At 43.1% G+C, this 13,924-nt stretch overlaps 1 protein-coding gene across 1 annotated transcript in view; it reads left to right on the top strand.

Moving 5' to 3' along the window:
• The window catches only part of LOC117049246 (piezo-type mechanosensitive ion channel component 2-like), a 56,970-nt gene that overhangs the window by 16,831 nt on the left and 26,215 nt on the right, over positions 1–13,924 (top strand). The window contains exons 16-29 of the mRNA XM_033153987.1: positions 484–600; positions 878–1,078; positions 3,322–3,526; positions 3,754–3,855; positions 4,495–4,660; positions 5,307–5,550; positions 5,960–6,056; positions 8,086–8,248; positions 8,790–8,879; positions 9,493–9,584; positions 10,155–10,226; positions 11,292–11,404; positions 12,138–12,240; positions 12,593–12,664. Coding sequence (XP_033009878.1) covers positions 484–600; positions 878–1,078; positions 3,322–3,526; positions 3,754–3,855; positions 4,495–4,660; positions 5,307–5,550; positions 5,960–6,056; positions 8,086–8,248; positions 8,790–8,879; positions 9,493–9,584; positions 10,155–10,226; positions 11,292–11,404; positions 12,138–12,240; positions 12,593–12,664 — 1,837 coding nt within the window. The remainder of the gene's footprint in view (positions 1–483; positions 601–877; positions 1,079–3,321; positions 3,527–3,753; positions 3,856–4,494; positions 4,661–5,306; positions 5,551–5,959; positions 6,057–8,085; positions 8,249–8,789; positions 8,880–9,492; positions 9,585–10,154; positions 10,227–11,291; positions 11,405–12,137; positions 12,241–12,592; positions 12,665–13,924) is intronic.

Below are 13,924 nucleotides of genomic sequence, written 5' to 3'. Positions count from 1 at the left end.
TGGGGAATCTTCAACTCACGGCCAAACTTGGCCTACCTGAGGGTCCAATTTGGCTCACATCAGATAAGTGCCCATCAGCTGATGTCACTTAGATAGGGCTGCCATACGGCCAGATTTTCCCAGACATTACTGGGATTTCAAAGGTGGAATTGATGTCTGGGGGGAATTTCCGAAAGGCAGTGCTTTGTCCTGGATCTTAGGAAAGTCGATAAAAAAATCACGTTTTTGGCAGGTGTTTTGAAAAAAAAACCAACCATCAACTTTCAGGATTCCTGACATATCCTGGTTTTCGGGTGTAAAAATGGAGGCAAATTGGCATGTGCTGGTGGGTTACTAAAAAAAAAGCTCAACAATCTTGGGGTCTTCCTAAAAAGTTCGCCATCTTTCGGGGTGTCCTGGTTTTTACTCTTTGAAATATGGCAACCCTACACTTAGAAAAGCTTGTCTCCTCAGGGGCTTCATTCAAATATGACTTATTATCACTACACCAACATGGATGAATTACTGGAAAAGTCATTGTTGTACAAGGCCCCTGTTGACCCAGCACATTGGTTTGGAGGGCTATTGAAGTGCAGTGACAATGTTCTCCCATGTCTAAAGGTATGAATCTTGTTTAAACACTTGTGTTACGGTAAGTAAACACTTAGATATTACAGTCATTTCAAAAACACTTGATTATGTGCGAGTCATACATACAAAGGCTGGCCCTGCTACTGGGTAGAGTGAATATTTGTCCAGGCCCTTGGTTTGTGTCAGCCACCAACCAACTCATATTCAGTGTGGTGTAAGGAATAATCTAGCTGTGGGTGGGGCAGGCATTGTTCCTGTTGTTTACTGGGCATTCTTGTGAAGCATTCTTCTTTATTTCATTTTGTAGAATCACCTCACCATCCTGGTTCTTATGGCTCTAGAGGCCACAGTGCATCGCCACCAGCTTTTTTACCGAATTCAGAACCAGCTGATGCCGCCTCCCACGGGGAGCGTTTTTTATGACGTGGCCCGGGAGAATCTGGACGATGGGCTCTTGAGTTGCATCAAATACTTTGTCAATTACAGTTTCTACAAGTTTGGACTAGAGGTGAGAAATGATTAGCAAGAGGGGAGCTGGGTAGGGAGGCTGGGAGGTCAAAAGAGGTTTGTTTAGAGAGGGACACATTTCAGTGCGACATTCGAGATCCAAGCAGGAAGCCAAGGCAAAGCTTTCCCTGGAGCTGGCTCACATTGCTTGATATGTACAGTACCCAGTTTCATGAACGGAGAGAGAAAGCAGTTTGTGTCGCCCACATGCGAATGAAGGAAGTCTCGTGAGAACTGGCCAGTGCACATGGTGAACTGGCAGCCACGGCTATCACCACAGAGGCACTTTTACTTAATACACACCTGCACAGAGACATTTAGCAGTGTGAACTGGCCCACAGGCCAGGTGTTTCCATGTTAGCCTCCCCCCCCCCGCCCCCAGTGGTACAGATGCCATTGGCTCACTCGTTTTTATATTTCTTTCACACACAAAAATGTCATTTACTGCCTTAAAGAGTATTTTTCATAATTGCAGTCAAGGAAAGAAAGCACTTGTTTATTCTAGAGAAGTGAGGTGATGTTCTTCTGAAGCTGTTGCTTTCAGCCTGCTCCCACCTTCCTTTTGGAAAAAAACGTGATTTGTAATTTTAAAATAAATTTAAAGTCACCCTTCCACTACAGGTTCAGCAGAATCAAACCGGGATCAAACTATTTATCACTGTTAACTCATGTGATCCAAAAGTGTGGTTCTTGATGTGGTTGGTAATGATATGGAACCCTCCCTCCTTGCCTGCCCAATTTTCAGCCGTAATTGGTTAGGGAAATATGCCTCCCCTCCCTCCCTTCCTTCCTTCCTTCCTTCCTTCCTTCCTTCCTTCCTTCCTTCCTCCTCTTTACACAAGCTACCAGTACTTCCCTTCCTCATGCAGCTCCAAGCAGCAGCACTGTGCAAGCTCCTAGGCCTCATTAGGAATAAAGTTTGATTCCTCATTAAGTCAGCTTATTGTACATAAGCAGCAGAAGTCAACACACACACCACTATGTGCCTTTTAGATCCCTGCAGCATTTTGTAGTGCCGACCCCCTTCTTCGCCATTTAAGAATGAATGAAGAGCCTTCCTGAATTAGGCCCAAGGCTCATCTGTCCCAGTATCCCATTCTCACGGTGGCCAACCAGTTGCCTACGGCAAGCTTGCTGCCAGAACCCGAGTGCAACCATCGCTTTCTCCACACTTTGTGATTCCCAGCAACGGACATTCGGAGACATACAGCGTCTTACATCAGACATCTTCTATAGCCGTCCTGGTTGGTTAGAGATTAAAACACTAACCCAGACCTTAGTATGGAATTACTCCCTCCCCCTCCCCCCCCCGGGTGCATTTTCTTTCGCAGAAATTATACCAGACTACACTATTGATACCAGCGCAGTTATAAACGATGCCCCTGAATTTCAGACCCTCCAAGTGTCCCTGTTTTTCAGGGACAGTCTTGGGTTTACGGATGCCATCCCGGTTTCTGATTTGATGCCAGAATGTCCCGCTTTCCCTTAGACTTCCCTATTTTCATTGGAGAAATGTTGGAAGGTATGGTAGGATGTCCCTGTTTTCATCGGATAAATGTGAAAGTTATGCAACACCCCCCCCCCCCCAAAGCCAAGGAGATAAGTAACTATACAACCTTTGGAAGACATTTGATAGCAGCCCTGTGTAGGGAAAGATTTTTAAAAAATGATCAATGATTTATTATGTTTCTATATATTGGAATCTGCCCAGAGGACTAGGGAAACCCAGTCAGATGGGCGGGGTAATAATAATAATAATAATAATAATAAGAAGAAGAAGAAGAAGAAGAAGAAGAAGAAGAAGAAGATAAATATGTTGATATGCATAGATTAAACATGTAAAGATGAACCAATTAAAAGTAAGACTAACAATGGATAGATAACAAACAGGATAATGTCACAATGTAAAATATACGTTAATTCATAAGAAGTCGAGTTGCGGTGGAGGGAATTCACATGGGTGTATTTTATTGTCTTTATTATTTCGATGTACACAGGGTTTGTCTCTGTTGATTTGTAAATGTAAAATTGTAAAATGGGTATTCATTTGTGATCAATAAACATAAATTAAATAAATAAATAAATAAAAGAATAGGATGCCCCTATTTGCACTGAAGAAATGTTGGAGAGTATGGAATTTCAGCTTGCCAATTACAGTTTCCTTTCTGAGCACAGGGAGCACACGAAAAACACCTGGGGGTGTGTGTGCTCCTGAACACCCCCCTCTCCCTTCTGCCCTTTCAGATCTGCTTTGTGGTTGCCATCAATGTGATTAGGCAGCGTATGGACTTCTATGCCCTCATCCATGCCAGCTGGCTGATTTACCTGTTGAGCTGCCGTCGGAGGAAAGCCATGGCTGAAGCCTGGCCCAAATACTGCTGTTTCCTTGCCAGCATCGCAGTCTTCCAGTATCTGCTCTGCATTGGTCTCCCACCTGCTTTGTGCCAAGGTACATGCGGAACAGTGTGTTCTAGCAGGTAGCAGGGCAAGTACATTGTGGGGTGGGGGTGGGGGTGTCGTGTAATTTAGGATGAGCAAAAGGGCGACTATGCCGTCTGCTGGATAGCCAAATTTTTGCCTCTTGGCAGTTCCCTGTGAATCAAATGTGCCCAGACAGTAAGCTCGGAAATTAGTTTAAGATGCTTTGTGTAATGCAGATAATCTCTTTACTGGCAGATTATCCGTGGAGAACCTCTCACTGGCTGCTCCATTCAAATCTGATTAAGTGGCTGTATCTGCCTGATTTTGCCAAGAGGCCTGATGCTAGTTTTCTCCTGTGTAAGTATAATCTGTAAAGTCATGGGACACCTGCTTAACAGGCGTTAATAGCTGTTTCTTCCAGAGGAGGAAACATCTAAATTGTGGCATGATATAGTTTGTGAGGTAACATGGGAAAGCGTGAAAAGCCGGGTGGGTTAATAGCAAACTGCTATATACTGAGCTGGCCCATTGGTTCATGTTGTCAAATGTGGCCCTCCAAAGTTCTCTGTGTGGCCCTTGGGACTCTCTCCACACCACACTCCCTCCTCAGCCACACCTCCTCTTCCCAGGCCTTTTGAGTGTTTTTGCCTGCTTGTCCTTGAACTCTGGTAATGTCCTTTGCTTGCCCAGATGAAGGACAGAGATGGCTGTATGTGTATAGAAACCAGTCTACTGTACAAAGGCTATGAAGCGGTCTATAAATTTGTTTAATACTGCCGCTGCTGCTACTGCTACTGTTTGCTGTGTCGTCCAAACCCACGCGATGGTTTGTTTCAAACAAACCATGAGCAGTAAGCCAAAAATAAGCCAATAACAAACCTTGGTTGCTCTACCTTCTTCTTCTTTTTTTTAAATGTTTACAATTAAAAAGCAGGGAGAAAATATTCCAAATAAATCAAATCTCTTTCCTCGCCTCCTCTCCCACCCCCCTTGCAGATGACTTCCTGCTTCTGCTTGCCGCCTCTCTCCAGTGGCAGGTGTTTGAAGATGAGAATAAGCTGGTTGTGAGGATGCAGGCGGGAGACAATGTAGAGATCAGCCACAGCCTCGACCCAGCTGGGCTAAGCGAGTACAGTCTAGTACCAAACTTTATCCACTGCAGGCAAGAAACTGTCTGTGTGCTGGGTGTGCTGGGTGCGGTGTGTGCGTGTGTGTGTGAGAGAGAGAGAGAGAGAGAGAGAGAGAGGTTGCTCCATAAAGCAAAGTGACACTTGTGTGAGGATCTGAGAGCCGCATAACAGAAATGCTTGCTCAAGATAACCTAGCCCCCTCCAGACTGGTAGCTTTCCCCCAGGTATATTATGCAACATATCACTGATGCAATAATAGTGTGTTGATGTGGATTTATACTGGACCATCGATCCACTCTGAAATAGTGACCATCTGGCAGTGCAGGCTGGTCCATTAGGACAAGTGGAACTCTGCTTTCCAAGCTCCTAATTACTTACAACCCGTCCAGAAGGTGGCACTGGCTGTTGCCCTTGCAGGTGTTGCCCTTGCAGAATTCAGCAGGGATCAGGATGGGGGGGGGGGTCAAGGAGAGTTAGTTGGCTCTACCTACTGTTGGTTCTGGCTTCACCTACCATTAGCTCTGGTTCTCCTAGCCATTTGCTCTGGCTCCCCCTACTGGTAGCCTCCCTACCTTCTACCCTATCAGCTCCATTAAGTGCCAACCAATTGGGCACCTGGAAATGCCCCCGTGTCACAGCTATGCCATTTGTGATTTGTTCATCTGTTGTTTCCTTCAGGTCTTATCTGGATTTGGTGAAAGTGATTTTGTTCAGATACCACTTTTGGTTTGTCCTTTGCCTGATTTTTATGACCGGGACAACAAGGATCAACATCTTCTGTGTGGGCTACCTCCTGGCCTGTTTCTACTTCATGCGTTTTGGGCAAAGCCTCCAGCTGAAGCCAGTCAAAGACATACTCAGACTGTGGGACTATCTGATCGCATACACAGCTTTGGTTATAGCCGCGAAGAACCTCCTAGCCGTATGTATTTGTAAAGCTAGCAGAGGCCGAGCAAAATTATCACCTTACCCGTAGTCATTGTCCCATAACGGACTGTGATCTCGGTTGCTACAGTAAGCCACCTCAGGGATAGGTACAAGTGCAATTGCATGTTTATTTAGATGTGGAAATAATGCACAAGGATGACCCCTGTTTAACCTGAGATGTTGCTCTTTCTATCTTTTATTGTTTGATGCTTTGGTGTGTTCTTTTATACTTTGTTGGAAGTTGCCCAGAGTGGCTGGGGCAACCCAGCCAGATTGGAGGGGTACAAGAAATAAATCATCATCATCTCACTGTATTGGTTTGAAAGGGCCAGTCTGGAGCTTAGAGGAATGTGCATTAGAGCCCTCCTGAACTGTCATCTTTCTTTCCTCCTCTTTTCCCACAGATTGGAGCATGTGCGTACCTTAGTAAATTACAAACTAGCCATTGTTGGCTAATTCAGACCTTTGGTATGTTCTGCACAATACCGGGATATGATGTAGGTAAGTAGGATGTGGAAAGAGAGATCCTCTGGCATTTCAACTTACAAATTCAAATTCAAATATATTGCGGCTATAAGCCCATAAAAACATAAAATATGGAATATATAACATAAAGTTACAGCATACCATAGACCTTGGAGTCATAGGGAATCAAACCACAGCACAAATACAAGTTTTAAAAATTGCAACCAAGGAGCAGAAAACAAAAGTATTAGTGGTCATGTAGTTGGCCACAGCGCCTTTTTTGAGATATGACAGAGTTTAAAAACCTTGCCACCTGCAAGGTTGTATAGGAATCATTGTCTTGCAGGCATAAGGCAAGGTGTGACTCACTTTTGATGAGAAACAAAGTTTTCTTCTACCTTTTATTTTTTGTAAAAAATATATATCCTCTCTCTCTCTCTCTCTCTCTCTCACACACACACACACACACACACACACACACACACACACATTACAGATTTTAACATAGACCATAAATTACTTTATCCATTGACTTCCCATCCTCCCCTTCCACGGTTTCCATATTTATCCTTGAATGCTGCATATTTCACATATATTATTCAATACATCCATTTTAACCTATTTATCTTAATCACTAATGCTGTTGCTTAATATTTCAAGTCCTCATGTTTTCATCTTGCTGTAGTAGCTCTTCAAATACTCAATAAAGGGCCTCTGGCCCTCAATGAATTTTTTTTGGTCATTTTGGTCTCTAATCTTTGCTATTAATCTTGCCAGTTCTGCATACTACATCATTGTTAAAAGCCATTCTTCCTTTGTTGGAACCACTTTTTCTTTGCATCTTTAGGCATAAAGTATTAGTGCTGCTGTCATTATATACAGTGTTACCTCGGTTTAAGAACAGTCCTGTTTACGAACTATTCGGTTTACGAACTCCGCAAATCCGGAAGTAGCGTTCTGGTTAGCGAACTTTACCTCGGTCTACAAATGGAAGCCGAATGGTGGAAGGGCACCGGCAGTTGGAGGCCTCATTAGGGAAAGAGTGCCTCAGTTTAAGAACAGTTTCGGTTTAAGAACAGACTTCCGGAACGGATTAAGTTAATAAACCAAGGTACCACTGTACATAAATAAGTTAACCAACTCTTTTGGTACATCATTATCTATAATTCCTAAAAATAAAAGCTTTGGGTTTCTTGGGGATCATCAACTTGAACATCTTTTTAATCTCATCATATGCCATTTCCCAATAGTCCTTAGCTTTTTTACAAGTCCACCACATATGGAAAAACGTTCCTTCTGTCGTTTTGCACTTCCAACACAGACTTGACTTAGTTTTTGTACATTTTGACTAACTTATTTGGTGTTCAATACCATCTATAAATCATCTTCATATAGTTTTATCTTAACAAGCTGTACATTTTAGATTACTCCTCCACAACTTCTCCCATGAAGACAGTTATATATTATGTCCCTCATCTCTTGCCTGATTTCTCCTACTTTTTCTATCATGTTGAACACCCTGCTTTTTGCATGCATTTTTACCTAATATACATATTTTTTTCAAGCAATTATCTCTAATACAATGGACTATTTTTAATTAATATATTTATTTTTATCTACACTTTCCCCAGTATATGCACTTTTATACAGTACATGTACTTAGAGAACTGCACTGCAAAATTAAGAGAAGTGCAGATTTCAATGCATGGCTGCATTTCATTTTGGGTGGGTTTGTGTTTTTGGGTGTGTTGTTTTTTTAAATGCAGATTAGGTACTTGCATAAGTAGACAACTTGACCTGTGCGCCACATTGCTTGTATTTCAAATGTCCCATTGATGATCATCAGTGAATTTCAACTACGGACAATGACACAAAGATCTGAAATTGAAGCTACAATTTGCTTCTTTCCCAGCAGTTATTGACCATGTTTTGTCACCCCTACAAAATCGAAGGGTCGTCCCTGGCCTCCACAATGAGTAGCATAATTAGAACAATAAGGAAACTGCATGAACCACTCACATCCTGGCCACCTGGAGAATATGTTGTGTGTTTTCCTCCTATCTAGACCCACCTGAGGATGAAATATGCGAACTGCCTGAGAAGGAAGCAGGAATAACCTGGGATGCGATATGTTTCACTTTCCTGCTAATCCAGCGTAGAATTTTTACTAGCTACTACTACCTCTATGTTGTTGCAGATCTTAAGACTGCCAAGACCTTGGCCTTCAGGTATGTGGCAAAGATGTATGAAGTCCGAACAAGATTGCAGGTTGTTATTGAGATAGGAGATGGAATCAGTGCTACAGACTGAAGACCAATTCGCACAACCAAGTTGGTAGGATGAATAAGCGACCTGGGTGGAACTGGGCTGTTGAAGAGTCAGTTGACCTAGATTGCTCCTTTGCTGTGAGATGTAAGCCTTTCTTATAAATTACTGGAATAGTGTGATTTGCGGCCTCCTTGTGCTTAGATCCTATGCCACTTAAACAACATGACTTTGGTAGGAAGCAATCGGAAATGTTAGGCAACTGATGGGGTTGCATCTCTCTCAACCATATTGGTTGTCAAAACCACATGATTCCTTTCTGAAATTGGTTTCTGGAGCAGTGTGGGTTCCTACCACTGAGGAATAGCTCCCATTCTAGGAAAGTAATATTAGATTTCATCCTTCAGAAATAAGAAACATGAAGATGGCTTTTCTTACCACTTTGCATCCAAATGTGACTTATAAGGTAGATAAGATGGCTTTGAAATTGTCTCATACATGCAGAGGAGCCGAGCTGTTTGAAGTAAAGCTTAAAAAGGTGGTGGAACTCAGGATGGAAGAAGAGAGGAAATCAATGCAAACCATGAAGAAGCAGTAGGTCTTTCAACCTCAACATTTATTTACATAATTGTATAATAATTTACTCAGAAGTGGTTGGGAAGGCAACTGCAACATATTTCTGTTTCTTTTCTGAACCTCTAAAATACAGTCTGAGTATTAAAATGAGCTGGTGAAACAGAGAGACTGTTGAATATTGACTGAAATTGACTTGCAGCGTGGTCTGTGTGTAGTATGAACTTAGATGCTCAGGGCATCTCTGGGAAGGCACACACTTATCAGTGATACGAATTCCTTGCAGTTCTGGATGTATGAGCCCTGCTTCTGGTCTTTGTGGGTCTTAATGCTGGTCACAAGAGGGTTTGTTTTGTTTTGTTTTGTTTTGAATCCCCCTCCGCCTGTGTTGCTCCATTATCTCTGTGAAAGAGATGAAGAGCACTTAAAGGTGCTGGATGGAAGCTGGTGATCTCTAATAAATGCCACGCCCCCAAGTAATAGGCAAGTCTTGATCTTATTACATAGTAAGTCCATGCAGGGTGTAGCATGTGAGAACGTCTGCTTGCTACTGTGTTTGGAAGCAAGCTCTGTGAATGAATTGCAGAGGACTAAAAGCAAATGCAGTGTTTGTTTTTCTGTGGGGAATCTATAGGCTGGAGCTGATCAAACCAAAGAAAAATCTCACCACCTTGGAGAAATGGGTGCCAGAAGCTGTGCAAGAGTCTGAAAAAGCAGAGGATTCAGGTGGAAAACATTTGTTTCGTTTTTAAATGGCATGTATCTTGCAATGTAACTTATTAGAAAATGATAAATGGCTGCTTAATGGTTCCTCATCACTTCCCTTATTACAGAAAGTCCATGGGGGGGGAGGGGCCAGGGTTCAGGTCATGGTGCAAGAGCTCCAATTCCACTTTAATTGCACGACCTAAATTTGCTGGTATGTGTGATTGAGCCACACCCCAAAACAGTGGCAGTCCAGAAGCAACAAAAGTTTGCACAATGTGTTGTTTGTTGGCTAGCCTTAGGAAGAGGCAATGAGCTATGGAAGGAGATCAATGAAGGAAATTTTATGGAGCCCCTTCTGCCTTCTGCAGTTGGCCACACACTTTGAAGTCTATCTTTGTAATCACGTGGCTTATACAGAAAGGAGGATTTCCATTCTTGAGTTTGATCTCTTTTCAGAAAGGCTGGAGGCAGACCTCTTATGTTGCCTTCTCTTCATGAATCACGCATGGGATTGCAGGGCATGCTTTAACTGCCTGTTCATGGGAACATTTTATTGAGTAGGTTTTTTTTCCCTGGACTCTTTTACAGAGGATGATGCTAACAAGAAGGAAAACGAAGGCAAGAAGACATGGTGGCAACCATGGGTCACTCACACTTCAAGTAAATCTCCTGTGTTTACAATGGCTCCCTTAGTGTGACACCTTGTCCCCTTGCAGCTAAAGTTTTCTATTCAAAAATCACTGTTTGACCAATATTTTACCCCAGGGTTGGAGAACCTGTGGTCCTTCAAATGTCATTGGACTACAACTCCATTCATCCCTGATCATTGGTCATGCTGGCTGGGAATGATGGGAGATGGAGTCCAACAACACTCGCAAGGCCATAACATCCCCATCCAGGCTGTATGTTGCTTCGTTGACTACTCCAGGGATTGCAAAATCCAAACAATTAATGGGTTAGATCAATTTATCGAACAACGTTGGCTTGATCAAGAAGATAATGCTGATTAGCTGGGAAGCAGATTTATTTATTTAGGCAAGTAGCATGCAGAAAAGCACAGGGTTCCCCCAGTAGCTAACATTCAAAGATATACTGCCTTTGAACCTGAAGACTCCATCTAGCTCTCTTGGTTAAAAATGGCCAATAGACATTTCTTCTATTGATGGGTCTACTCCCCTTTTAGAACCAGTGACCAGCATTACACCTTTTGGCAGTCAGTTCCATATGTAGGCCATTGCATCCCTGAGATTGACATGCAGCTACAGATTAAATTAAATTAAAATTAACATGTTGACATGCATTAACATTTTCTCATTATTCTTCAGCCTCAAAGGTCAGTGCCAGCAGGGGAGGTCTTAGAACTATTCTGAGAGGTCCTCTGAGTTGCACAGTGGTGGTTCTGCAGTGCAATAGTTACCCAATAACATCTTTGAACTCACACTCAGATGGTTGAGGTGTGGACTTCTGTCATCTTGGTGCAGGAGGCTGGAAGAGGAAATTCTAATATGCTTTAGTGGCTGCAAAGAAAAGAAAAAAAAACTTTTAAAAGCACTCAAGCAGTGTACAAATTTTATGGAATAAGTATGAAACCAGGGGTGGGTAGGTTGGAAACCAGGGGGGTGAATTGATGCACGGTGGCAAGTATGAAATTGATGTGTGGTGGCATAGAGTTCCACAAGACTTGTCAAGTTCTCAGTTGTGTCTGCTTCCTACATTAAATTTCAGTGGTTCGAAGTGGGAGCTATTACCTGTTTGAGACAGATAGTGAGGAAGAAGAGGAACAGGGGCACACTGAAAAGAGTGAGAAGGAATCTCTGAAGAAGAAAACAGCATTCCAGGTGTGTGGCAATTCTTCCAGAAGAGCAAAAAAGAGCTGTGTTGGGGGGGGGGGGGGAGACAGAACTTTGGGAATAAGGGCAAAGGGAATCATCCTGCCAATGGGAAGTGTAGACTGTGAGGATGAAATTCATTCATAAAAAGCAATCGTAGTTCCACTTATCCATAACAACCCCCCACCCACCCAAATCCAAAGCTGGGTGCAACACAAAATATTGGCAAGCTTTTGAGTGGCCCAGAACTCTTCATTAGTCAGGATGTTACACAAAACAGAGGGGGGGGGAGAAGGGTGGGGGGGGGGGAGAAATAAATGCAAAAAGTGTTGAATATTGTAGCCGTCATGCATTTGCAATCCCTTCCCTTCACTATGGCAAAGCTGCATAATTAAGATAAGGACTTCATTGCACTTAGTATTTTACTATATGCACTCAGTCCCAGACAGAAACTCTTTGCACCTCTGCTCTGCTCAGCAGAGCAGGGAAGCATGGTCAACGTAGGAGAGACTGGGCCGGGGCAAACAGGAACCGAACAGGGAGAGCAAAGAGTCTGTTCTGCATTTTGGATCTTTGAAGGAGATGCAGGGAAGGTTCCATAGTGGCGACTGCAAGTACTCCTGTCCTAGATTTCTACCTCAAAGTTAAATCCAGGCAGAAATGATGTAGTTTGATGGACTCTCCCCTTGCCTCACTCCCACCCTAAAGAACTGTTGAATAACAAGCTTCACTTTTTTTGCAGCTTGCCTATGAAGCCTGGATGACTAGTTCCAAGTCAGCTCTGAAGATGAGGGAGCTTGATGAAATCAGGGACCAAGGGAAGCAGCAGCAGCGCCAATTGGCAGGTAGTGGAAATGATACTTGTAAACCACTTTAGACGCCACCTTGGCAATTCAGCAGTATATAAATCAATATGTGTAATACTAATGGCAGGCAGATACCCTAAACATGAGGTACAGTCTCGCCTGAGCTTTACAACTTCAGACTGGAAGGGGCGGGGTAGGTCACATTTTTTATGTTTCCACACTTTTAAAAAATTCCTGCACGTGGAAAACTAGATTCCTCTTCCCCTTGCATCTTTCTCAATAAATTTCCAATGGCAAAAACAGGAATTTCTGTGTCACACCACCGGAAGGCATAGGGTTGGGTTCACAATTCTGGGGTGCTCTTCCAATGTGTTGTTCTGCTGTGCTTCAGCCAACGTGAAAATGGAATCCTGGGAAGAAAATCTGGAGAAGTCAGCCCCAGAAGAGGACTTGGATGAGCCAGGTGATTAATTCCTCTGCATATCTACCTAGGAAATATTTGGCATGCTATTGCTGAGGAAGGAAATGAAGAGTCAGAGCCTCAATATGGTACTGGCAAATTAATCTTAATCAAAGGGTGATGGTTCTTGTAAAATGCCCAGTGTTTTTCCATTGATGACAACTTTCATCGGGGACTGTAGCTCAGCGGTACAGAGCATCTGTTCATGCACATGTGTCTAAGTGTTGATAATTATCAGGATTCCTGCAAACGTGGAGGGGAAATGTAACTCTTTCCTCACCTTCTGTGGCCCTGAGGAAAATCCCTTCTCTTTATAATACAGTAAAATAACTAAGGTTCACTGGAAATGCAGCTGATCCCCTTGGAAAACAAGGCACACCTATGTTTGTGGTGTTTTTATTTATATAGACTTGTTATAATTTCCATTAAACCCGAAGTCTGGAATATATTGCTGATGTCTCAGGCCCCCCCCCTTTTTTGCCTTGATATTTCTTACCTGTTTTCTGTGATGATTTTGTTCTAAGCTTGGTTTTGCATTTTACTTTAAATAAAAACAAAATATCAGTAAATACTGGTTGGTTAAAAAGCAAGAAAACATAATATTGCAAAGTCCTGTCTAAACAATACTGTTTTCAGAAGACGTCTGAAAGAAGGCAGAGATTTTGTTGTTGTTGTTCAGTCGTTCAGTCGTGTCCGACTCTTCGTGACCCCATGGACCAGAGCACGCCAGGCACACCTATCCTTCACTGCCTCTCGCAGTTTGGCCAAACTCATGTTAGTAGCTTCAAGAACACTGTCCAACCATCTCATCCTCTGTCGTCCCCTTCTCCTTGTGCCCTCCATCTTTCCCAACATCAGGGTCTTTTCTAGGGAGTCTTCTCTTCTCATGAGGTGGCCAAAGTACTGGAGCCTCAACTTCAGGATCTGTCCTTCTAGTGAGCACTCAGGGCTGATTTCTTTAAGAATGGATAGGTTTGATCTTCTTGCAGTCCATGGGACTCTCAAGAGTCTCCTCCAGCACCATAATTCAAAATCATCAATTCTTCGGCGATCAGCCTTCTTGATGGTCCAGCTCTCACTTCCATACATTACTACTGGGAAAACCATAGCTTTAACTATACAGACCTTTGTCGGCAAGGTGATGTCTTTGCTTTTTAAGATGCTGTCTAGGTTTGTCATTGCTTAAACCTCTACTGACAAGGAGGTCAACAAGGGCTGGTTCCTAGTGAAGTCCAGCTGAACCTCAGGGGCATGGGGAGGTGC

Source organism: Lacerta agilis, chromosome 6, assembly GCF_009819535.1.
Source record: "Lacerta agilis isolate rLacAgi1 chromosome 6, rLacAgi1.pri, whole genome shotgun sequence".
Classification (NCBI taxonomy): domain Eukaryota; kingdom Metazoa; phylum Chordata; class Lepidosauria; order Squamata; family Lacertidae; genus Lacerta; species Lacerta agilis.
This window is presented reverse-complemented; position numbering and strand designations above follow the sequence as displayed.